General features: G+C 43.6%; 1 protein-coding gene across 1 annotated transcript in view; it reads left to right on the forward strand.

Annotated features, from left to right (window-relative positions):
• LOC120742897 (adenylate cyclase type 1-like) overlaps positions 1–24,752 on the forward strand; it is an 80,909-nt gene that overhangs the window by 52,236 nt on the left and 3,921 nt on the right. The window contains exons 16-19 of the mRNA XM_040046396.1: positions 13,845–13,991; positions 15,241–15,339; positions 15,785–15,899; positions 18,270–18,394. Of these exons, the coding sequence (XP_039902330.1) occupies positions 13,845–13,991; positions 15,241–15,339; positions 15,785–15,899; positions 18,270–18,394 (486 nt within the window). The remainder of the gene's footprint in view (positions 1–13,844; positions 13,992–15,240; positions 15,340–15,784; positions 15,900–18,269; positions 18,395–24,752) is intronic.

Raw genomic sequence — 24,752 nt, forward strand, 5'->3', positions numbered from 1 at the left:
TAACAGGAGTTCGTCAGGTGTCTTAGAGTCTAACAGGAGTGGCTGCATATCTATCCTGACACTGTCACTCTGGAAGCCCGTGAGTATGGTGTGCAAACACATACGCTGGACTAAAGCTGGGTCGTATTTGAGTCCTGACTCTGACTCTTGGGAAGCAAATAAGACTTTTTGCTTTAGATCTAAAACTCATCAGGAAGCTTTGAGCAGTCTCTTTTGGGGTCTGTACCTCAGAGGCAAGTTGTTTATAGAGTTCGGTGGCGCTCTTCTCTTGGAAATGGAAATGGGAGCGCAGGATGCAGCGTAGAGTTGGAAGGGTGAGTTGCGCTTTTCCCTCCAAATAGCTGCGTAGTTGTAGACCTGGCAAGATAGCTCTGATGACAGCATCTACAATGTCAAGCTCTGAGTAGCCTCTGCTCAGTCCATTTTCGATCTGGTGAGCAAGACTGGAAAATGTCAGTTTATCTTTTTGACCTGGTTCACCAATCTGGCCTGATATTTTGAAATCTTTCTGCCAGTAAGGGCTTGGTCGTTGGGGGGCACTTGACACAGATGAGTTAGGGACAGAGCGATTAGCTTGGGAGTGAGAACTAACCGCTGTGTTAACTGCATTAGCTGTCTCTGTTACCAATGAGATTGCAGTGTTTAGTTGCTCTCTGTGCCCTGAATAACCCCTTCCATTTGCATTTGGTTCAGTCTCAACAATTGTCTCTTTCATTACTTCAGCAATCTTATCATTAAGCAACAACAGTTCTGATATTCCTTCATCCTCAAGTACTGTTATACCTTCTCTCTCAATGTGTATTTGAATGTGTGTTAGCAGTGACAGTTTTTCTGCTAACATCTATTTTCTCTGCAATGCCAAGGAACTCGCAGATTGACACCAGTTGATCTTTGGATAGAGTGTGCATTTCACGCACAACCTCTTCTTGCAGCTCTTCCACCGAAGACATTGTGGCAGTAGGCAGGAAGAATGTCATTTTTGCAGCCCCTGATGATCTCTGGCTAGCCTCAGGAAACATGTGCTAAAACACAGCTACCAGTGCGCCTCGATAGCAAACTTTCCTCACTGCAGTCTGCCTGGGTTGTAGGGCTGGGCTATATCATACCGTTCACGGTAATACCGGTGTAATTTTGGGCAACGATAGGAAAATATAATATCGCGATAGAATATGGGTAAAACGCGCATGCGCAGTGCCTTTGTTTACATACGCACATGGCGGCGACGCAGAATGAGAAGAGCGAAAGTGGATCGTTAAATGAAACGGATGAACCAGAATTGATTTGTAAAAATGCTGCAACTTCAGTGGTGTGGAACTGGTTTAGCTTTCGTCCGTCAGATACACAACAAAGCACTATTTTTGGTAGCGCATGCTAGCGGACCGTCGTTATTACCATGTTGTTTGGAAAATACGGCACACTTAAAATCAATCCTTTGATTTTTCTGAAAAGCGACAGTGCCCCTTATAATCCTGTGTGCCTTATGTATGAATTCTGGTTGTGTTTACTGAGCTCGAAACGATTTTATGTCGTACACGGCGCTCGAAAATCTGTCAAATGTTTTATTACGACTTTGCTAAGCTACGAAGCCGCACCGCTTGATGGATTGTCGGAGCATTAGGGCTATTGTAACCCAGATCATTGTTTGAGTATGGGATTTCTGATTATTTGTAGTCACTGAACGCACCACTGTGCCGTGCGCATAGCCACTCTCTAGTCCAGCTACAGAGTTTTTTCCTCCCGTTTGTCGATGAGGCGCATGCTGCTCTCGTGCCCTCTACGAGCTGGAAATTCGGGTACAGTAGACATTTGAGTTGCTGTAAATAGTTTTAAAAACCTTTATATGTGAAGCTAATGATTTAATATGTTGTTAGAAAAAGGAGTCTTGTAGCGGTTACAAACGTGAAGCTGAGCTGAATCCGACAGCCATTCGCCATTACATGAACCCCTCTGGTGAGTTAGCTTGCAGCGCATGTTCGTATGAAATGTTTTGTGCCTTATTATGTTGCAGCGAGGTATCAAATCTACCGCTGTCATGTTTGTTAAGAAAGAGGCTAAATATTGTATAACGTGTGTTATTGGCTGACTGTTAGCAAGCTAGCCGTTAAGTGAGCCTGGCTAATGTCCTAAAATGGCGGCCGACACGAGGTCAGTTACAGTGTTATTACGTTATGCCTAAGAGAACAGCATTAATAAGCATTGTTAACAGCATTTATGTTCTGTTATGTTTTTATTTTGACAAACCTGTATTATTATGATGGTAAGACTGTTAATAAGCCATTAGTGATATGGACACTGAGTCAGTGGTACTGAGACTTATGAACATTTTAGTTAATTCTTCTGCACACTTGTGTGTAGGCTGGTTTGTTTGCCCTTTTAGAATAGAATAGAATAGAATTCAACTTTATTGTCATTGCACATGCACAGGTACAGGGCAACGAAATGCAGTTTGCATCCATCCAGAAGTGCTTTAGTGATATAGATATATTACAATATATATTAGCAATAATATAGATATGTGAGTATATTACAGAAATGGGTCTATTATGGTATGTTATAATGTACACGGTATGAAGTATGTTGTGAATATTCTATAACTATAAGTATGTACAGGCTGTAGTGAGTACAAGCTATGTACAGGCTATGAACAGGATATAAATATGAAAAACTATACAGAATATGAAATAAATAACTTTACAGAATCTGAGATATACAGCTATACAGAAATGGGAACTATGCAAGTTGTAAACAGTTGTAGGATTAAAGATTATTGAATGTACAGAATGATTATTTACACAGAGCTATACAGTAGTGCAGTTAAGATAAGTGAGGGTGTAGATAGTTTCTACAGAGGCTATATAAAGTGCTAGTGGTTGTGAGTGGTGGTTCAGTCCATGTTATTATTGTGTGTTTGAGGGTACAGTTGTCCATTGTGGGTGTGTGTATGTTCAGTCCATGAGTTTAACGTGGGTCAGATGTCAGGAGGCAGAGTTCAGGAGTCTGACAGCTGTGGGGAAGAAGCTGTTCCGGTACCTGGTGGTCTTAGTCCGGAGGCTCCTGTGGCGCCTCCCAGATGGCAGGAGGGTGAAGAGTCCATGTGATGGGTGACTGGGGTCTTTGATGATTTTCCCAGCCCTTTTCAGACACACTTCCTGTAGATGTCTTTTTGGTGCCCTGGATCCTACTGGATGAACTGCCTTGTGGAAGTCCTCATCTGATGACTCTGCTGACCCGTCCTGGCAAATAGATGGTCGTTGCTGCGGGTGGATGCTATTATTGGATGCTACACCGTTCCAACAGAGCGGTAGGAACAATTCAAAGGGCCCCAACGATGCGCTTTACTTTTCCCTGAGCTCAGGTGATTTTCTTTTGGCCAAAGGACCTTAAAGGATACATATTTATTTTATTTTTCTTGGGACACTGAGTGGAAAGACACTGCAAAAAAAAGGTTATTATTTAAAATTGTGTCTAATAAATGTGTTTATGTTAAGTAAGTGTGGTGTCCATTGTGTGCTGGAAGCCTTATTGTTCCTGTGGTGGAGCAGCTACTACCAATCTCCTTTACGAAACTAGCCTCTGATGGGATACAGATATTTGGGACACATTTGATTTCTTGTAACCTATTTCTAGAGAAACTGTGATTCTGGGTTAGACATCGGGGTGAAATTGATGACACCAACACCTAGTGAACGGCCCAAGGTCAACAGTCCTGATTTCCACGCATTAAAGGTTTGGCGTAAGTACAGATTGCATTACACTATATTAGGCAGGCGCCTCGTGGAGTGATACGTACTGTGCTTCAACATAATATTACCGTATTGTGTGTGTATAACCTCTTTAAGTTTTGTGGATATTATACATGGTTATGCTGAGGATATGTCGGCCAATTTCCACTGGAAATGCCTTTTGGTTAAACTGTCAGCAAGGAATTTGCACTGTTACATTTTTATATAACTTTAATGCACATGAAAATACATTGATGGTTTTTTTTGCACTAATAAAGTTGTGGAGATGTAAAATATTTTGTCTAGTTTCAATTATATCGTCAGTTATATCGTTATCGCAAATTTTCAAGTGTATATCGTGATAAATATTTTTGGTCATATCGCCCTGCTCTACTGGGTCGTATGGGGGGGATTTGGCTGGCTTGGACTATGATGTGCAGATGTGGACACCGGACATCTAAGCAGCTATCCCAGCGGTGCCTCCAAATGTTACACCCCTGAAAACAGGGGGGAAAAGAATCATGAGCGTGATTATGACTTGCGTCTCTCATGCAGTCGTTTATTGCAGTGCAAATGAACAGAAACGTTTCACATTCTGTAGTGCTTAATGTCACATGGTGGAAGAAAATCACTAAATAATAAAACAAAATACTAAAGTGCTTACTATATATGCCAGAACAGGTTTCCTGACAAAATGGCTGACAATAGCGGCGTTTTTAGCTCCTGCCGTTATCTTACTGGTCATTACACAGTACCTAACTGAGGCTCAAAACCGCCACGTATATGTGCACAAAACTGTAATATAATGCTTCTAACGCTTACAAAACAATGAAGGATTACCTCTTAAATATCTTAACAGTGTACACATTGGAAATATATAAACTTTTAAACACTTTTACCTGAAAACATGAACAAACAGAAACTAAACAGAATATAAGAAAACCAAACTAAGACACTACACTAAAGAATAAGCTGGGACAACAAAGAGAACTAAGAACATAATACAAAAAACTCAGAGGCACAAGAAACTCAAAACACTGGGTCACTGACCCAGGACCGTGACAGTACCCCCCCCTTAAGGGCTGGCTCCAGACAGCCCAAACACAGAAAAACCAAACCAAACAGAAAACAACCTAGGGCAGGCGGCGGGGGTCCAGGACGGAGGGCTCGGAACAGAAAACAAAACCAGTGCACAGCAAACACCGGAGCCCAAGAAAACAGCCCAAACACAGTGCAGTTCAGGGGGCCGACCATGCGGACGGCAACGGCGGCGGGGAAACAGTTCAGGGGGCCGACCGCGCGGAAGGCGGCGGCAAAGGAGACGATGGAGCTGTTCAGGGGGCCGGCCGCGTGGAAGGAGGCGGCGGCTCCCAAGCGTCAGGCGCACTGGCCGAGGCTCGGTGGGCACAGGACCAGACGGCAGCTTAGCAGCTGCGGGACCAGAGTAAGCTGAAGCTGCAGACGAGGATGAAGACTCGGACGAGGCTGGACCAGACGAGGATGAAGACTCGGACGAGGCTGGACCAGACAGGGCGGAAGCAGAAGCTGATGCTGATGCTGCAGGTGGCGTGGATGTTGAGGTTTCAGGCGGTGGAGCCGGTCGTGGCTGGACGGTCTCGCCAGAACTGTCGGCAGACATTAGGATGTGCTGGCTGGGTCCTCCCGGACCTCCGGCTGATGAGGCAAGACGCTGAACGGGCCCCTCGGACCCTCCAGCGGAGACAGGAGGCTGAACGGGCCCCTCGGACCCGCCAGCGGAGACAGGTGGCAAAGGCCGGAGCGGTCCCTCGGCCCCTCCAGCGGAGACAGGAGGCTGAACGGGCCCTTCGGACCCTCCAGCGGAGACGAGGAGGTGCTGGCCGGGCTGACTAGAGCCGCCAGCGGAGACGAGGAGCGGCTGGAGAGGTTCTCCTGAACCCACAGCGGAGACGGATGCAGAGCCAGCAGGTGCGGAGACTTCTGGCTGAGGGGACCCTAACTGTGGCTGCACAGGGCACGCAGTCGGCTCGAGATGCAACGGCTGGGGCTGTGCAGGGCAAAAAGTCTTATGCTTAGCAGGCAAGGGCGAAGGGGAGTTTACACAGGCAGCGTCTGAGTTAGCTTTTTCGAGTTGTGGCACAGAAAAAACCACAGCCTGAGAAAGTGACGAAGCAACATTGGGAGTCACAGATACAGGAGCTGGTGTAATGATTAAACTGTTCATAGCAGAGGAATGGATAATGGTCTCTGTGTCGCCTGGCTCAGGCAGAACACTAGGAGTGGATGTTAAATTGGCTTGCTCAGCAACACAGGTCTCGTTCTCAGTAACTATTTGAGAAGCCGAGAGAGCAATGGCTGGTTGAGGAGTTGGCTGGGAAACGTCAGAAATGTCTAAAGACAAAACAGGCTGGAACATGAAATAGTCACTAGAAGGAGCATCAGCTATGGAACACACAGTTTCAGGGGGTTTGTGCTCCTCAGCATGCACTGTTACATCCTGAGCTGATGATGGTGGTGGTGTGTGGCTGAGCTCAGACTGAGAAACCTCAGAATGTACAGGCTGAGTAAAATGGTTCTGCGGTGCTACAATGCTGGTAGCAGTATGTCGGTGAGTCTGGTGTAGAATAACAGTCTTTGGTTCCGCTAACTCTACGGGTGAAACGTTCATGCTGGCTAACTCAGAGGAAATGCTGCGAGCATTACAAGAATCTGATTGCTCAGGAACACAAAGATCGCTAGGTAGGACGGTCGGTGAATAACTTGGCACCGAGGTGTCACTCGGAATAACGTCTTTAGAGTCCAAACACACAGTGGCGGAGTTATCCAAGTCAGGCAACACAATGGCAGGCAAAACAGAGTTACTCACAGTGGTGGTGCAGCCAGCTCAGCTGTACTGCGGTGCTGAACTACTACAGGGGACTGCACTGAAGTCTGCGCAGGGGGCTGCACTGAAGTCTGCGCAGGGGGCTGCACTGAAGTCTGCGCAGGGGGCTGCACTGAAGTCTGCGCAGGGGGCTGCACTGAAGTCTGCGCAGGGGGCTGCACTGAAGTCTGCGCAGGGGGCTGCACAGGGGGCTGTAGCAATGGTTGTGGTGAGAGTGGAGTAGGTGACTGCACAGGAGAATGAACTAGAGGTGACTGCACAGGAAACCAAGCTAATGGTTCTGTTGCAAACGTAGCTGCTGCTGATGGAGCAAACGGCTGTGCTACAGGGAGCTGGGACACAGGAAACTGAGCTAGTGGTGGTGGTGGTGGTGAGAGAGGAGACTGGGCTGACTGGACGGGAGGAGACTGGGCTATAGGCGACAGAGTGGCACACTGAACTGAGGGCGACGGAGCTACAGGGGACTGGAGAACAGGAGACTGGAGAACAGGAGACTGAATCACAGGGGACTGGAGGACTGGAGACTGAATCACAGGGGACTGGAGGACTGGAGACTGAATCACAGGGGACTGGAGGACTGGAGACTGAATCACAGGGGACTGGAGACTGAATCACAGGGGACTGGAGGACTGGAGACTGGACTGCAAACTGAACAGTAGGAGAGTTAACTGACTGGGCTGGACGCTGAACAGTAGGAGAGTTAACTGACTGGGCTGGCGAAGCTAATGGCTGAGCAGGGGACAGATTGTAATCCACAGAGGAAAACACGGCTTTACTCTCGATGGGTATGCTATCATGATGTCTGGGATCTGAGTGCTCAAGCGGAACGAGAAAAAGACAGTCACTCTCACCAACGGGTGCAGTCTGCTCAGCTGTACTGGAGCGACGGCGGTGTGAACGGCGTTTTCGCCGAGAAGGGGGAGGAGATGAACCGGGCCGCGAATCCTCCAGCGGACCGGGCTGAACGTCCTCCGACTCTTCATACTGGAGACGCAGCTCCGGGCGGATGCGTACGGTGGAGATGAGGAAGTCCTGGATGTGGGGGTGTAGCGCGCCGAATAGCCATGGGAGTCCGGACACCATCCTCTGTAAACGGATGGCTACGGTCTCCCGATATTCTTCCCCTGGCAGCGCTGCCCACTCCTGACATTGATACTCCACTGTGTAGATTAAATCCTCACGGAGCTCAGCGGAGGGGTTGTGAGTTGCTGGGTCCATTGTCTGGTCGCATCGTTCTGTCATAGTACGGCTGTGTGCCGGCAGGAATTGGACCCAAACGCAAACCCACTGGAGACAAGACTGAACTCAAAATGGCAGCTTTTATTGCTGAACACAAAAACTCTACAAAATCTAAACTGGGAAGACTCTAACAAAACACACAGGGAGCTACAGGTAGAAACACACAGCATGAGGGACGACACGACACTGACTCAGAGAAACACAGGGTTTAAATACACTGGGAAGTAACGAGGGGAATGAGACACAGAAGGAGAGCACAGCTGGGGGAAATCAGAACTGACGAGACAAGGGAGCAAAGTAGGATACACTCAAATGAGACACAGACCTTCAAAGTAAAACAGGAATTAGCACAGATGCAAACTAGACTAGGGGAGACAGCAACTAAGAAACACAGAGAACAGCTACTGTTGTAACTTTATGCAGTGTTGCTCCAACTGCCCGTGTAGCGTGGGTTGTGGTCAATAATAACTTTAGACCAAGCACGGAGGACTGAGACGAGGCTATGGTGGAGGTCCGGACTTTTTACTCCATAAGCTCAGAACACATACAATAACACTGCACCACCTACAGGTGGGAGGTAGTAATAGCTGCTGCTAGTTACAGTATACCACATCCCTCTTTTCCGAGATAAAGATAACACTTCTTAACTCCGCTATACTGTAACATGAATGTACCTTTTAAATCGTAGGAACATTAGCGACATTATATTCTTGCAACATTAAATAAAGCACACCTCAGATTGCTTGTCACTTGAGCAATGCAAATACACATCAGTGTAGTGTTTTGAAACAGATGAACACATGACAGATTAGATAAGACATGTCAAAATGAACATATGAAACATGACATCTTTTCGTTCTTTTCCAACAAGACATCTATCTAACTCGTCTAGAACAATTCAGATACAGGGAAGAGTGACGTTAGGCTCCGTGATCACTCAGTTTCTATACCTGGCAGGGCGTATTACTGCTCGGCCACTGCGTGTGTAACATGTGGGTGTGTTGTCCATACTTGCAGGACTAGAGTTTTGTGTGGTGTCACTTGCTGGTGGCTCCACTGGCTCTTGGGTGTGAACGGACAGTTCATCTGGGTCCATGGGTGTGTCCTTGAACAGACTTGGGTGTATTTTCCTCAGATGTCTCCTGTTCCTCCTGAGCACTTTACCATCTGGTGTTTGCACAGTGTAGGAGCGTGGTTCCTCCCAACCGCGCTTTGTTTGCATGTGCACAGTCTCGCCTGGGGTCAGAACAGGCAATGGTCTTGCGTGCTGATCATAGTGGCATTTCCGCTTTGATTGCAACCCACGCACTTTGTCGTGAATGTTCTGTGGGGTTGACTGCCTCAACACAGCACTGGTGCATGGCAGGGTGCTGCGGAGAACCCGTCCCATCAACATTTGTGCAGGTGACACACTAAGTCCTGTGACTGGAGTGTTCCTCAAAGACAACAGCACTAGATGTGGGTCTGTTCCAGTCCGTGCGGCTTTCTTAAGTGCATGTTTGACAGTCTTTATGGCTCGCTCCGCCATGCCATTCGAAGAAGGAAAGCCGGGACTGGAGAAAGTTAGCTTTATCTCCCAGGATGCTGCAAACGATCTCATCTCGTGGCTGGCGAATGGAACATGATCGCTCACTATCTCTTTGGGAATTCCGTGTCTTGCGAAGACTGATTTCATCTTCTGAATCACAGAGTGTGCCGTTTTGTCAGGTAAGTTAAGAACTTCTGGATATTTTGATAAATAATCCACTAACAAAAGATATGGATGATCGTTCAGTTCAAAGATGTCTGCTCCGATTTTCATCCATGGCAGCTCTGGAATCTGGTGTGGAATAAGCGGTTCAGCCTGGTTCTTTGGCTGCATTTGCTGGCATTGTTCACACTTTTCAAGCATAGTCTCTATGTCGCGTGACATGCCAGGCCAGTACAGCACTCTTCTTGCTTTGGCTTTTGTGCGCTGCACGCCTTGGTGGGCAAGGTGCAGCTTCTCCAGGATCACACGCCTGAAGCTTTGGGGTATTACGATCTTGTCCCCAATCATAATAATGTCATCGTGGAAACTGATATCGTGTCTCATAGGCCAGTAGCTGTGGAGTGTTTTGTCTAAACTCTTCCTTCTGGGCGGCCATCCGTTGAAGTGTCTTTCGCGCACGGCTTGTAGTACGCTGTCTGCTGCCACTGCTTTTTTCAGGTCACACAGTGTTTTCTCGCTCAATGCTGCTGTGGCCTCCAGAGCATACACAACTCTTTCATCATTTGCGTTTTCACTCACGCTTCCGTCGTCACTGGTAGTTGTGGCACGTGAGAGTGCGTCGGCTATGAACATGTCTTTGCCGGGGGTGTATGTGACGGTGAGATCATATCTCTGTAGTTGTAGCAGCATTCCTTGTAGCCTCGCTGGTGCCTTGCACAGCGGTTTGCGCACTATCGCCTCCAGGGGTTTATGATCAGATTGCACTGTCACTGGTCTTCCATAGACATACTGGTGGAATCGTTTAGCGGCAAACACAATGGCTAGCAACTCTTTTTCTATTTGTGCATACCTTTTTTCTGTGTCTGTGAGTGCTCGTGACGCGTAACACACAGGTTGCCCTTCTTGTAATAGGCATGCGCCCAGCCCATCTTTTGAAAAATCGGCCTGCAGTGTTAGTGGTTTCTTGTGGTCATAAAATCTCAACACTGGCACTTGTGTGAGCGTCGACTTGAGCGTCTGTAACGCTACTGTGTGATGTGGCTGCCACTGCCACACTGTGTCCTTCTTGAGTAGCTGTCTCAAAGGTGCTGTGAGCGATGCTTCATTTTGGATGTACTGTGCCAAAAACTTCGTCATTCCCAGCAGGCGCTGAAGGCTTTGTTTGTCTTCTGGAGTCGGCATGTCGACAATAGCTTTGATCTTTGAAACATCTGCTTTCTGCCCTGCTGCTGTGATGATATGGCCCATGTATTTTTTGTCAACTTTGAACTGAATTTTGTCCTTGTTAAACTTCACGTTAGCTGCTCTTGCTTTCTCCATGACCTTCTGCAGGATTTCATCGTGTTCGTGCTCTGATGTAGCTGCAATTATCATATCATCTGCAATGATAAATACACCAGGAATGTTGCCGAAAGTCTCACAATTCTTTTGTTGAAAGACCTCGCTGGCTGATTTGATCCCGAATGGGAGTCGGAGGAAGCGATATCGGCCCCAAGGTGTATTGAAGGTACAAAGCTTTGATGACGGCTCGTCCAGCTTGATCTGCCAGTATCCATCTTTTTCATCCAATATGGTGAAGATGGATTTTCCTGCTAGCTTGCTGCGAACGTCCTCGTGTGTGGGAATGGAGTAGTGCTGGCGTTTAACTGCTTGGTTCAGATCACAAGGGTCCAAACACACCCTTAGTGTTCCGTTCTTCTTCTGTGTGGCGACAAGACTGTTGACCCAATCTGTAGGCTCATTGACAGGCGTTATGACATCTCTGTTTTGTAAGTCCTGTAGCGTCTTCTTCAGCGCATCCATTATGGAGAGTGGCACGTTCCTGCATGCGTGAATCACAGGTGTTGCATTTGGGTCAATATGTATGTGGTGAACTCCAGGGAACTCACCTAAGCCTGTGAACACATCAGCGTACATCTCCACAAGTTCTTCCGAGGTAGAAGGTGGTTTGGCTGATTTCGGTACAGATGTCATGGCAAGGGTCTCAACTCGTTGCACCAGATGGAGCTCTTCACAAGCTTGTCCACCTAGGATCGGTTTATCTGCATGGCTTGATACAAGAAAGTCAAACACAGCCTTGTGCTTCCGTGCTTCACACTCAAGAGACACCACACCATCTGCACGAATGCGGGCTCCACCAAAAGCTATGAGTACAGTCTTTGTGGGCTGTAACCGAGGCATATCTGGTAACTCATCATAAACTGATCTGGGGAGCACATTTGCGTCCGCGCCTGTGTCTAGCTTGAAGGTGAGTGGTACGTCTCCGATTGTCACACTTTCATGCCATTTTCCAGTCTTGTGCTTGTCGCTGGATACCATGCCGATGTATAGTGAATCGCCATCAGTTTCAATGTTGTTAATAGTTTTTGTTTTCTTGAAGTGTCTACTCTTCTCTGCGCTAGCTCTGCACACTTTTGAGAAGTGGTTATTTTTCCCACACTTGTGACATGTTGCCCCATAGGCTGGACACTGTCGGAATGCATGTTTGTTGCCGCATTTGTGACAAACTGTTTGCTTGTCGTTGCTCAGTTTGTTTTTACTGTGTCCTGATTTAATGTATCCTGGCATTTTTCTTAATGCGTCCACTGACGTGTCTTGGGCTGCAGTTATTGACTGCATGGCCTGAATCTGTGACTTGGCCACTTCTGCTGATCTGCATATTTCTATCGTCTTGCGCAGTGTGAGGTTGTTGTCACGAAGCAATCTCTCTTTTAGTCTTGCGTCACTTATGCTGAACACCAATTTATCCCTGATCATGTCGTCCTCATTGATCCCAAATTCACAACTTTTACTTCTCTGACGGAGTTCCGTGACATATCTGTCCACTGTTATATCCGCCGACATTGGGTATGACCAGAACTTGTGGCGTTCAAAAACAACGTTCTTTCGTGGACTACAGTATTCCTTAAACGTTTTCAAAATGTCCGCCATTGTCAGTGCGTCTCCGGTCGGGGTCACTGTGAGCGTGTTGTACACTTCAAGCGCTTCTTCGCCGATAGTGTGGAGAAGAATGGCTATTTTAACCTTTTCATCCTTCTCCAACGCACCCGTAGCAGTCATATACAGTCCGAATCTTTGTTCCCATCTGCGCCAGGTCTCAGATAAATTGCCTGTGAGCAGTAGCGGTGATGGTGGCTTGAATTGCTCCATGCCGTTAGCAATGGCCACTGTTAGCTAATCTACGGCTAGCTTACTCACGTCGCGGTCCCTGTTCACACGGTCTTGTCGACTTCTGACACCATGTTGTAACTTTATGCAGTGTTGCTCCAACTGCCCGTGTAGCGTGGGTTGTGGTCAATAATAACTTTAGACCAAGCACGGAGGACTGAGACGAGGCTATGGTGGAGGTCCGGACTTTTTACTCCATAAGCTCAGAACACATACAATAACACTGCACCACCTACAGGTGGGAGGTAGTAATAGCTGCTGCTAGTTACAGTATACCACAGCTACTAAATACTCAGAACTAAACAGAATACAAGAAAACCAAACTAAGACACTACACTAAAGAATAAGCTGGGACAACAAAGAGAACTAAGAACATAATACAAAAAACTCAGAGGCACAAGAAACTCAAAACACTGGGTCACTGACCCAGGACCGTGACAAAACAGGGGGAAAAGAATCACGAGAGTGATTATGACTTGCATCTCTCATGCAGTCGTTTATTGCAGTGAGGAGAACGTACGAAAGCACCCTAGTGGAGAATAGAGACACTACTAATCGATCCCAGAAAAGGCTTACTAGCCGATCAGAGATGTATAGATTGCAGTTCTCTTAAGTAACATGAAAGCCATTAATATAACACGAAAAATAATAAACTCTTAACCATTTTCTTACCATATTTACATTATTTTCGTCCTTATATCAACTGATATGAATTAGTATTAACTGAACAGTTTTCTATGCAGTAGTCCTTCAACAGTAGTCCTTCAACCTGTCACATATGAAAATAAACCAAGTAGTTTAATTGGGATTATTTCTTAAAAATGAAAATTTTCCTTTAGAAACTGTACACAGGCCATCTTAAGAGCACTGTTACACTCTGGGAAGAGTGCAGCGTGATCAAAAACCAACTTGCTTTATACAGGCAGACATTACAGCTAAAGACCGCTGAATACAAAAATGGCTGCAAAAACACTATGGACATCAGGATGAAGCATGTTTATTTGTTGGGGTTGTGATGGCACCGGGTCACTGCTATTTAATACTGACAACAGTCTTGCTCAAAGATTCAGTAAGCTAGCACAATCTTCCATATGCAAATATTTTTTCTTCTTTGGTAGTATGGGTTGTTGAATTGTTTTTATTGAATTGTTCTACCCTGCAGGATCTGTACTACCAGTCGTACGCTCAGGTCGGAGTGTTGTTCGCCTCTATCGCCAACTTTAATGACTTCTACATCGAGCTGGATGGAAACAACATGGGAGTTGAGTGTCTGAGGCTGCTCAATGAGATCATCGCTGACTTTGATGAGGTGACTGAAATAGTTTGTTCCATCAGATCATCCATAAATCTGCAGCATTTTATATGTTTTTCATGTAGTGAATCTTCTGGCCAGCAGTGCAATTTTCAGAGATGATGTGGCTATGACCAAGGGAAAATACTGTTTATTTATGGAATATAAAAAGCAATGGTGGCAGCTGGGAAAATAAGGAATTACTTACAGATGATTTTTGGCTAACTTGAATCTATAATCAGCTGCACAAAGCATTCCTTTACTCAAACATGCCAAACAAGTCCATTTTAAATTGTATTCAGATTTGTTTGTCACTTGTAATATACACTCACGCTCACCACTTTATTAGGTATACCTGTTTAGCTGCTTGTTAATGACTGATATCTAATCAATTAATCATATGGCAACAACGCAGTGCATTTAGGTGTGTAGAGATTGTCAAGACAACCTGTTGAACTTCTAACTGAGCATCAGAATGGGGAAGAAAGGTCTTTTAAGTCACTTAGAATATGTTGGTGCCAGACCAGTCTAAGTATTTTCAGAAACTGGGGTTTTCCCTCACAACCATCTGTAAGATTCACAGAGAATGGTTTGGAAAAAGAGAGAGTTTCCTTGAGGTTACAAGGCAGTTAGAACTGCCTTGTAGATGTCAGTTGAGAACCAGACTGCTTTGAACAGAAAAGAAGGCAACAATAATTCAAATAACCATTCACTGCAAGTAATACAGAAGAGCATCTCTGAACAGAGATAATGTGAAACCTCGATGCAGAAGACCGCACCAGGTGCCACTCCTGTCAGCTAATGAGAGCAACCTGAGGCTACTTTCACAGGGGCTCACTAAAATTGGACCACAGAAGACATCGTCTTCTCTGATGAATCTCAATTTCTGCTGTGACGTTCATATGGTAGGGTCAGAAAATAACACTAAATCATGGATCCATCCTGCCTTGTAATGTATCTGGTTGGTTGTGGGGATGTAATGTAACGATGTGGGTGATATATTCTTGACATACTTTGGGCCCCCTTACTACCAACTAAGCATAATTTAAACACCACAGCCTACCTGAGTGGAGGCTCAGGTAGTGTAGCGTAGTGTTCAGATCATCTCAAATGGGTTTCTTGAACTTGAAAATGAGTCACTGCAATCAAATGGCTTTAAGAATGTGCAACCAACAAATCAGCAGAAAATTTGATTTGAATTTTCTTGTTGTGGTAATCTGTTTCTCCTGTTTTTGTCCAATTTTTCCTTCTTTTTCCCCACTTCCAGCTGATGGATAAAGAGTGCTACAGGGACATTGAGAAAATTAAGACCATTGGCAGTACATACATGGCTGCAGTTGGGCTGGTTCCTACAACTGCTTCAAAGGTAGAATTCTACTAATTATATTTATCTCCTGAATAAGGTTTTTGTACTTGTTTACAGTGTATTTGCACATTTGAAAACTGTTCCGGGTGTCCAGGGTACTGTTGAGAGGCCTAGCCTTTCCAAGTTTGTGTTCTCTGAGTGCTGATCTTTTAAACACTGCCACATTTCACACCACAAAATCCTCTGTGGGGGATTACTGGTATCTGTGGTTTCAGCATATTCTGCTTTCATAAAGTGCATTTAAAGCCCACAAAGCTGCCAAACAAAAGAGCCCTTTATGCAACTTGCTCAAAAATTTTACCCAAACATCACGGTTTTACTTTTTCTGTAGATACATATGTATGTTACCACATCAGGGAAACAGAAATGGAGGCTAATATTGCTTCTTACTTCAGGTTTATTTCTGCATTAATATGTCACATGTGTGTCTTCCTCTGATTCTCAGGTGAAAAAGTCCATCACCTCACATTTATGCACCGTGTCAGATTTTGCCATCGAGATGTTTGATGTCCTGGATGCTATCAACTACCAGTCTTACAATGACTTTGTCCTCAGAGTAGGTGAGTGAAGAGATACACATACACACTCTATGGCCTATAAATATGGATGTCAGAACTTCTGACCTATTGCACTGGACACCGTGAACACTCGGTGCCGCTAAGCTTGGGAGGAAATGCATCACAGAAAGAACGTTCCCCGCAGGAAGCTCGTCACAGCGAGACCTGAAGTTCTGGGTTCCATTGTGTTGGGTATCCTGTGGGGAGCCTGCAGCTAGAGCCCTTGTTTAATCCCAGTGAAACCTGGTGTACACAGTGCCATCCTGTCTGCAGCCTAGGTGGCTCCACATGTAGAAACTGCCTCTGTTTGTGTGCTTGGATGGACTTACTCTGCAGAAATGCAACTTTTGGTAATTTTTGCAATTCTGGATTTCCAAAAAGGAAAGAAACCAAAGTTAGAACTTCAATATGCGCCATGTTTCTGTCTATCACTGAAGTCCTTGGGAAATATTTACATAGATGATGCAATATACTGATGCAAAAAATGTCTTGCAAACATGTATTATCATAGTTTTAAAAATGATATTGATATAAATGATATGAAATTCTTGCAGTCATTTTTTACTATCATAAGTATACTAAACACTTCATTAAAGTTGCATTTGCATAACATTAATATTATATGGAAATGACAGATAGACCAAGCCCATTGGTCCCTGTTGGATTAAACTATTGCTTTGCGTGTGAGTTTAAACATGTGACATTACAAGAAGCCATGTCTGATAGATTTGGGCAGTACTTTATGGGGTATAAAATATGATGCTCCTTTAGAACAGTGCTAAAAATGTTTAGTGTGTCAGAATGACAGTGTGTCTGTTAATGTGCATGTATTATTGTGTAATTTCCTAACAGCCTTGCACTACATGTTTTCTGTGACACTAAGAGTGTACACAAAGTTTTTCTGAGAACTGTCATCTATACTCAGTACTCTTTAGATGCTAATATTAAGTGCAGTGAGATTTAATTGCATGTATTGTGTTTTAATAATCACACAAATCAGTAAACTACAGTTACAATAAGAGAAGAAGTAGCATAAAAACATCTATCGTTGCTATGGCGTTATTATTATTGCTTACTGTGTGCAATAGAATATTATGGTAACACACCAGAACTGGGAATCAGTGAACCTCTTATCACTCATTCCCATTCTTCATACCCTCCTTTGCAGTGTTACTGGGAAAAGAAACACTGTGTATGCCACATGCATCCTCTGGAAATGTTATCTTTGGCTTGCAACAATGCTTTTCTTCTTACTGCAGCAGCAGCAGCAGCAGCAGCATGTTATACTGCTGGTAAAATGTTTCTCTTAGCACTAACATAAATAAACAGATCATTTGCCATAGTTTCCTAAAATATTTCCAATTGCTAATAATTAACCTGAAATGCTCTTTCTGAAGAGCACGAGTAAGACACTGATTTTTGTAGGAGTTCAAATATTGTTTTGAAAACTTTAAAGTGATTCAGGACATGAGTACAATCAGAGAAAAACTATAACATGCCACTTTTATTCTGACGTAAAGAAAATGGTCTCTTGGAAATTCAAATCAGTTTTACTTACAGAACACCAAATCGTCGTCATAGTCACATCAAGATGCTTTATGTTATAATGTGAAGATCCTACAATAATACAGAGAAACCCCAACAATCAGATGCTCCCCTATGAACAACCACTTGGCAATAATGGGAAGGAAAGACTGCCTCAATCTTCCTCCCGGGAGCTGGTTCCATAGTAGAGGAGCCTGAGAGCTGAAGGCTCTACCTCCCATGGTACTCCTACCATAAGTATCAGGCCACTGCTTATTTAACATAAGAAGTGGCCATATTATTCAACCCCTTGTATGTAAGAAGACATTAAGTTTCATTCTGGATTTAACAGGCAGCCAATGAAGAGAAGCCAGTATAGGATATATGCTCTTTCTTTCGCATTTTGGATCAACTGAAGGCTTTTTAGGGAGTTTTTACAACAGCCTAATAATAATGAATTTACAATATACTCCAGTTTAAAATTAATGACTGGTCCAGACAGGAATTAAATGAGGAATATGATCAAAACTTTTTCTTCACATCTGCTGTTCATAAAGGAAAAGTTAAAAGATATGCCACCAGCTGCTGAAAAACGGTGGGTAAGTCTGTTTGGTGTATGTTAGTGGAAAGAGAAATGAATCCTATCACTAACCAACACTCAGCAATTACACTCAGTAATTCTCATTTCTTAGTGCTGCACTGCTTAAATTTGTAATTCCAGTAGAAGCTCGACATGTTTGTTATAATTATATGAAAGCAAATGAAAACTACATTTGAAAATAAGTAGCACACATATGTAATATGCATGTGTGACCCAGACATTATATGTTTTGTTCATGATAACACCAGGCATCAATGTGGGCCCAGTGGTGGCAGGAGTGATTGGAGCCCGGAGGCCACAGTATGACATCTGGGGAAACACAGTGAATGTAGCCAGCAGGATGGACAGCACTGGAGTACAAGGAAAGATACAGGTACAGCTCTTCAGTCCACATGTATGTCTTCTCTGTTACCTATCCTTCTTCTTTCTATTCCCAAATGTAACAATGTACAGATCTCACTAAGATTACAAGCTGCTGCTGTGTTATGAAAATACATGCAACGCAGATCAATATTGCAGTCATAGAATAAAAAATAAAAAATAAAAACAGCATAAAGGTGTCCAGCTAAGATATTTAGAGTGCTATTTGAACTAAAAAGTTAGCGGTTTTGGGGTAACTTTTCCCTGAGTTGGGCGGTTTTTGCTGGACATATCTGAACTTGCATAGACTCATAAAATAATCTCTCCCAGTCATCACCTAAGACCCTCCCGAAGTGTGTAGTGGTGTATTTACCTGTGGAGACTGTGGCCCCTGAGGGTTATTTTTATACATTTAAGGCTTTCCTGGGGTGCTTTCTTTGGGCAGTGAGTGTGCTGCCTGTAGCTAATAACAGCAGCTGGCACTTTAAATGCAGTGACCAGTGACCAAGCACTGCTGTCTCTTTTGCGCTCTGTAAGTAAAGCACATGTTTCACTGATGGAGACTCAGTGAAGCACAGTAATACTACACCACACCACACATGTGGAGGTGTGGGCGTGTCTATGCTGTGCCGTAAAACATAACCATCGTGAAGCAATCAGAAAACAACTGTTTAATTCTCTGCTGTGCTCTCACTCACACCGCATAGGTAGATCAGTCATTCTCTGGCTCGCTGCTAGGCCGCTGCTTTCTTTCTCTCTCTCGCTCATTGAGTGGGGATAAATTAAGAAAGAGTAAGTAAGTTTGAATGTTTGCTTTACAAGCAGTTGCTGCATACTATAGCTTTTTATTATTGACATGACTAGTTCTTATTTGACAAAGGTAAACAGATTAGAGGGTGTTATTTGGAAATAATTAGAAAAGTTCAGATAAAGTTCATGTGTTTCATTATTTTCATATATTCAATTCAATTTTCTTTATATAGCATCAAATCACAACATCAGTCGCTACAGCTAAAACCTAACAATCAGAAACTCCCTATGAGCAGCACTTGGTCAAAGTGGGAAGGAAAAACTCCCTTTTAACAGGAAGAAACATCTGCCTGAACCTGGCTCAGGGAGGGGCATTTGTTGCGACCCACTAGCTGGGCGGGTGGAAGACAGGACCACAGACACAGTGTGGAAGATGATGACTAAATACAGTGGTGTATAGACAGAGTAAAAGGAGGTGATTGAAGAAATAACACAGTGCATCATGGGAAGCCCCCAGTGGCCTAGGCCTATTGCATCATAACTAAGGACTAGTTCAGGGTCACCAGATCCAGCCCCAACTATAAGCTTGATCAAAAAGCAGCTCAAAATGAAAAACATGTAAACTAAGATACATAAACTTTACAGTCTTCTCTGCTAAAACTTAGATGTCCAAACGGTGCTGTTCTAACCATGAATTAGAAAAAAGAAAAATAATGTTTTTAGTGATTAGAGCAAGAATCCTACAGGATTCGGTTCTCGCCCAATTCTTTTATATGTAAATGACTTTGCTTTATACTTGAAAGGAAATTTTCTTATGGTAAATTTTGATTTCGATAGGGTAAGTCTGCTTTCACAGCATGATTTGAAAACACGAGTTGCCTCATATTGTGTGGATGTTTGCCCATAACAGTGAAGGAAGGTGGAGGAGTACAACCAATAGCGGGATTTAGGTTAACATATTTTCAGAAGGTATCAGAAAGTCAAACTAGCAACATACATACATTTCGACTTATTCAGCACTGGCATTATGAACGGGCCTTGGGGGTCCAGGCTGGTCCAAAAAGTCACATTAATTACTCAAGCTAAAGTTAATTATTCGCACTGCAAAAACAGCCCCACATGAAATGAGCCAAATATTCTAAAATATTTTCTTCTTTTGAGAAAAAAAAATCTGCCATTGAGGTAAGCAAAAGTTGCTTGACTAGAATCCTTAAAACTACCAAATGAATCTAACTGCTGTATGCCTTTAAACTAGACAAAACTGTCTAAAATTTATGCTTAATTGAAATTTTTTTTTCCTAGAATAAGCTTAACTTTCTTGTGCAAAACTTGCTTGTTAAGAATGTGTTTTCTTTTTAGGCAAAAAATAAGAAAAAATGTCAAGTTTTTTTTTCTTTTTATTTTAGTGCATCTGCAGCAGCTACATAATCAGCATTACTGTGGAGGACTAACCTTGGAGCAGATATTCTTATGCAAATCGGACTTTGGGAAGTTCCCTTCCTGTTTATTTAGCACTAAAAGAGGTCATTCATCAGCTTGTGCAGCTACAATGTACTAAGGACAAAAGTAGTATCTGTTTAGCTTTGAAATCAGGTGTTTTCAGTCACAGCTATATAAAATAAGGCACCTAGCCATGTAGTCTGGCTGTACAAACACTGGTGAAAGAATGGGTCATTCTACACAGATGAATATAGGCATGGTACTGTAATAAATGGTAAATGGTAAATGGCCTGCATTTGTATAGCGCTTTTCTAGTCCCTAAGGACCCCAAAGCGCTTCACACTACATTCAGTCATTCACCCATTCACACTCACATTCACACACTGGCGATGGCAAGCTACATTGTAGCCACAGCTGCCCTGGGGCGCACTGACAGAAGTGAGGCTGCCGGACACTGCCGCCACCGGGCCCTCTGACCATAAGATGGTACTTTTGCAACAAGTCAGTTTGTGAAATTCCCTCCCTTATAGATATTTCACGGTCAACTGTAAGTGGTATTATTGTGAAATGGAAGCATTTATGAACCACAACAACCCAGCCATGAAGTGGCAGACCACATAAAGTTACAGAGCAGGGTCACTGAGTGCTGTGGTGCATTGTGCCTAAAAGCCAACACTGTGCTGACTCATTAAACCTCCTTGGGCATTAACATTTGCACATAATTGGGAGCTTCGTGTCATGGGTTTCCATGATCAAGCAGTTCCTCTAGGTGTAATGTGTAGGTGTCCCAGTACTTGTGTCCATAGAGTGGAGGTTTAAAGCATGAACTCACTTGAAAATTGCAAAACAAATGGAGATGTGGTGATGATATGTTGTGCTCATAGTTCGCTCCCCTAGTATGTGATGATTTGACTGATGCTCTCCTGCGTCGAGAGAAAATGTCTCTCCTGTTTGTCTCCAGCTTTGTATCTGCAATCAAAGATATTGATGATATGCTCAGAGTGAACCTGCTCTGATCTGTGAAAAGCACAGAGTACCAGTGGTGGCAGTTCTGGTAGTCTGCTGCCACTAGGGCTTCAGAATGCCAGGCAGTGGGCACAGAGCTCACTGGAGGGCATTGGGCCCTTAGGTCACCCTCATGAAGTCTGTTTCTGAGTGTTTGGTCAGAGACATTCACACCAGTGGCCGGCTGGAGGGCATTGTGCAGCTCTAACAGTCCTCGTGCTGTTCTTCCTTGCACAAGGGATGGGTTAAGGACCTTCTGTGTGATTCCTCGCTACCATACAAAATAAATATTTTTATTACATTTTCTAATATTAAAAAAAATATACTAAAATAAGAAGATTACCGATAGTTCCTCCTTCTGTAAGATCCACTTTTATCTTTTCTTTTTGTGTTCAGGTGCAGATGCAATTCTTTGCCCACATAATATTTAGGGCCCGAGCACTGAGAGTGCGAAGGCCCTATAGTAGCTGTGTCCCAATTCAGGGTCTGCATGCTTGAAGTACGCACACTACGCGCACTACGCGCACTACGCGCACTACGTACGGTGCGTACTATAAGTACGAGAAGTGCGGAAGTGAGAGGCTTGTGAAATGGGACGGTATATGCTTCGTCGCGCTGTTCAGGTTGCCTAGCAACCATCATACTAACCGTGAGACACGTTACATACAGCTTTGTTTGACAGAAATGAAGGAGAAAAATGTTTTGTTAGTCATTCATTTTTGTCATGACATCACTTTGATTAGTTGAGTATCTGAGGCTGAGACCACGAGACTGTAAAACATGATTGTTGGGCTTCATTCCTGTGCTGAACAATCATTTAAGATTAGTTAGTAAATAACAATTAGTTAATGTTGTTCATGTTCACTAAAGCCATCTCACTGTGGTAATGTAAATATAATATGGCCAATATTATATTATTGTCAGATTATTATGATATATGTATATATATATCTATATATCTGACTTTCAGCTTGTTGTGTTTGTGGATATATGACTGACGTTAATTATTAAACATTCGCACATAAATAAGTGACGTCATATTCAGTACTTTTGACAGTTCACTCTTCGGCCGCTCCATCTTATTAGGGAAATTCCATATACATAAATGTAAATTTCAAAACTCAACCCCATCATTTAATTTGCTTTTGATTGAAATTGAATATTACTCAAACTCTCTTAAATTAACTTCCAATGTAAAAGGTTCATCATTGAATGAAATTCATTCAGAAATGTTTAACGAATGAGCTGTCACAACTTTCAAATACAAAGTTGTTATGAAGTCTGTCACATCCCCCCCCCCCCCCTTTTTTTTTCTTTTTCATCCTTTATTTATTTATCCTTCTTATTTCATTGTACTGTATATTGTTACTCTTATTTGCCTTGTATGTCTACTGTACAAACTGAACTGGAATGACTGACTGTTCGCTTTATAATTTCAATAAAGTTTTGAAAAAAAAAAAAGAAAAAACCTCTTCGGCTGCTCCCTTCTGCCGTATTTTGCGGCAAAATTATCCACACCCACCGCCGCGCTATGAATTGTGGGATATATGGGAGCACGAAGCGTGCACCGGACCACGCTTGATATTTGGGGAAATCGACGGCGCATTTGGAGTATGCATTTGAAGTACACTTCGAATTGGGACAGCCATCGTCGCGTGGCGGTGACGTAACCGCACTTGAAATTAGGGCTGGGTATCGTCACTGATTTCTAGAATCGATTCAATTCCGATTCACAAGGTCCCGAATCGATTCGATCCACGATTCGATTTAATTCGATTTAATTCGATTCGATTTAAATCTGGGAAATTTTGACAGTCAGAAATATTATAATTCAGATCAGTACATTTACATATTTTTGTATCAATAAAAAGGAAGCTGACACATGCAAGACTTTATCACAGGTGTAAGCGTCACAGCAGAGGCCTTTGTGTCAAAGTAGCTGAAGATAAAACACAGAAAAACATGAAGGTGATTTTCCTGGCCTGGGATTTTATAAAAATATTCTGCAGTAGGCCTACATCAAAAACGAAAGAAAACCATTAATCAACATATGAACATTACCTCTGAAGTTACAGCGGTTTTATTAGAGACACGGCTAAGCGTTTTGCATTTTGAATAATTTTAAAAAGTTTAAATTTGTTCAGTATTGAACAGCAGAAATGAGGTTTTCTTTTTGGAAGAATGTAAAAGGGAAAAAAACAGCGGCTGACAGCGCTGTAAACAACAGTAGACTTGTGCGTAACAAGCAAGCAAATAATGAAGAAAGGGAAACTGTTCTTGAAGTACAGAGAGAGAGGGAGGGAGGGAGGGAGAGAGAGAGAGAGAGGGAGAGAGAGAGGGAGAGAGAGAGAGAGAGAGAGAGAGGGAGAGAGAGCGCTGTGCATCGCGGTGGAAGCAAAACAGTAAAAGTCAGAGTGAATTCATGACGATGTTTATGTGAAACGTTTGGATCTTCTTTTGCTGCTGGATCGGTCAATATTGTTTGGAGAGAGATCAAACTAACAGCTTTAGAATCGGCTCATAAAGGGCGTGAACACAAAGCGCGGACCCGCCGAAACATCAGGATCAGCGAGCTGTCGGCTTGTAGCCCCGACCGTGAGAAAGGCGACATCTAACTGATTCTGATCCGCGGGTTGCGCTGTGTGTTTAAGTCTATGTGCAGAATCCGTGTTCCTGCTCTCATTTACTGTCTTAGCTGTTTGGTGGTTCTTGAAATTTTGTGAGATGTCACCAGAGATTCTGGCATTTCGGGCAAAATAAATTTATATTAAAAAAATCGATTCAGGATTTTAATGAATCGATTTTACGTTATCCAAGCCAGAATCAATTTTAATCGATGAATCGATTATAAAAACCCACCCCTACTTGAAATGCGTACTTGAAGCGTGCAGACCCTGAATTGGGACAGAGCCTGTATCTGCTCCGTTTCTTCTTCTTCTTCTTCTTCTTCTTCTTCTTCTTCTTCTTCTAAAACTCATGAAATTTTGCACACATGCCAGGTCTGGTGAAAAACTTTGTATTTTAATGGTTTTACATATGAGCACCGGGAAATGGCTCCCAGCGCCACCTATGCCTTGTTAAATGCAACCCTACGACCACATAGTTTGAGCTACATGTATGAAATCTGGCACACATGTGTATCATGCCAAGACGAACCAAAAAGTCTGTGGGCCCAT

This window comes from Simochromis diagramma, unplaced genomic scaffold (assembly GCF_900408965.1).
Source record: "Simochromis diagramma unplaced genomic scaffold, fSimDia1.1 OVJJ01000553.1, whole genome shotgun sequence".
In the NCBI taxonomy this organism is placed as follows: Eukaryota; Metazoa; Chordata; class Actinopteri; order Cichliformes; family Cichlidae; genus Simochromis; species Simochromis diagramma.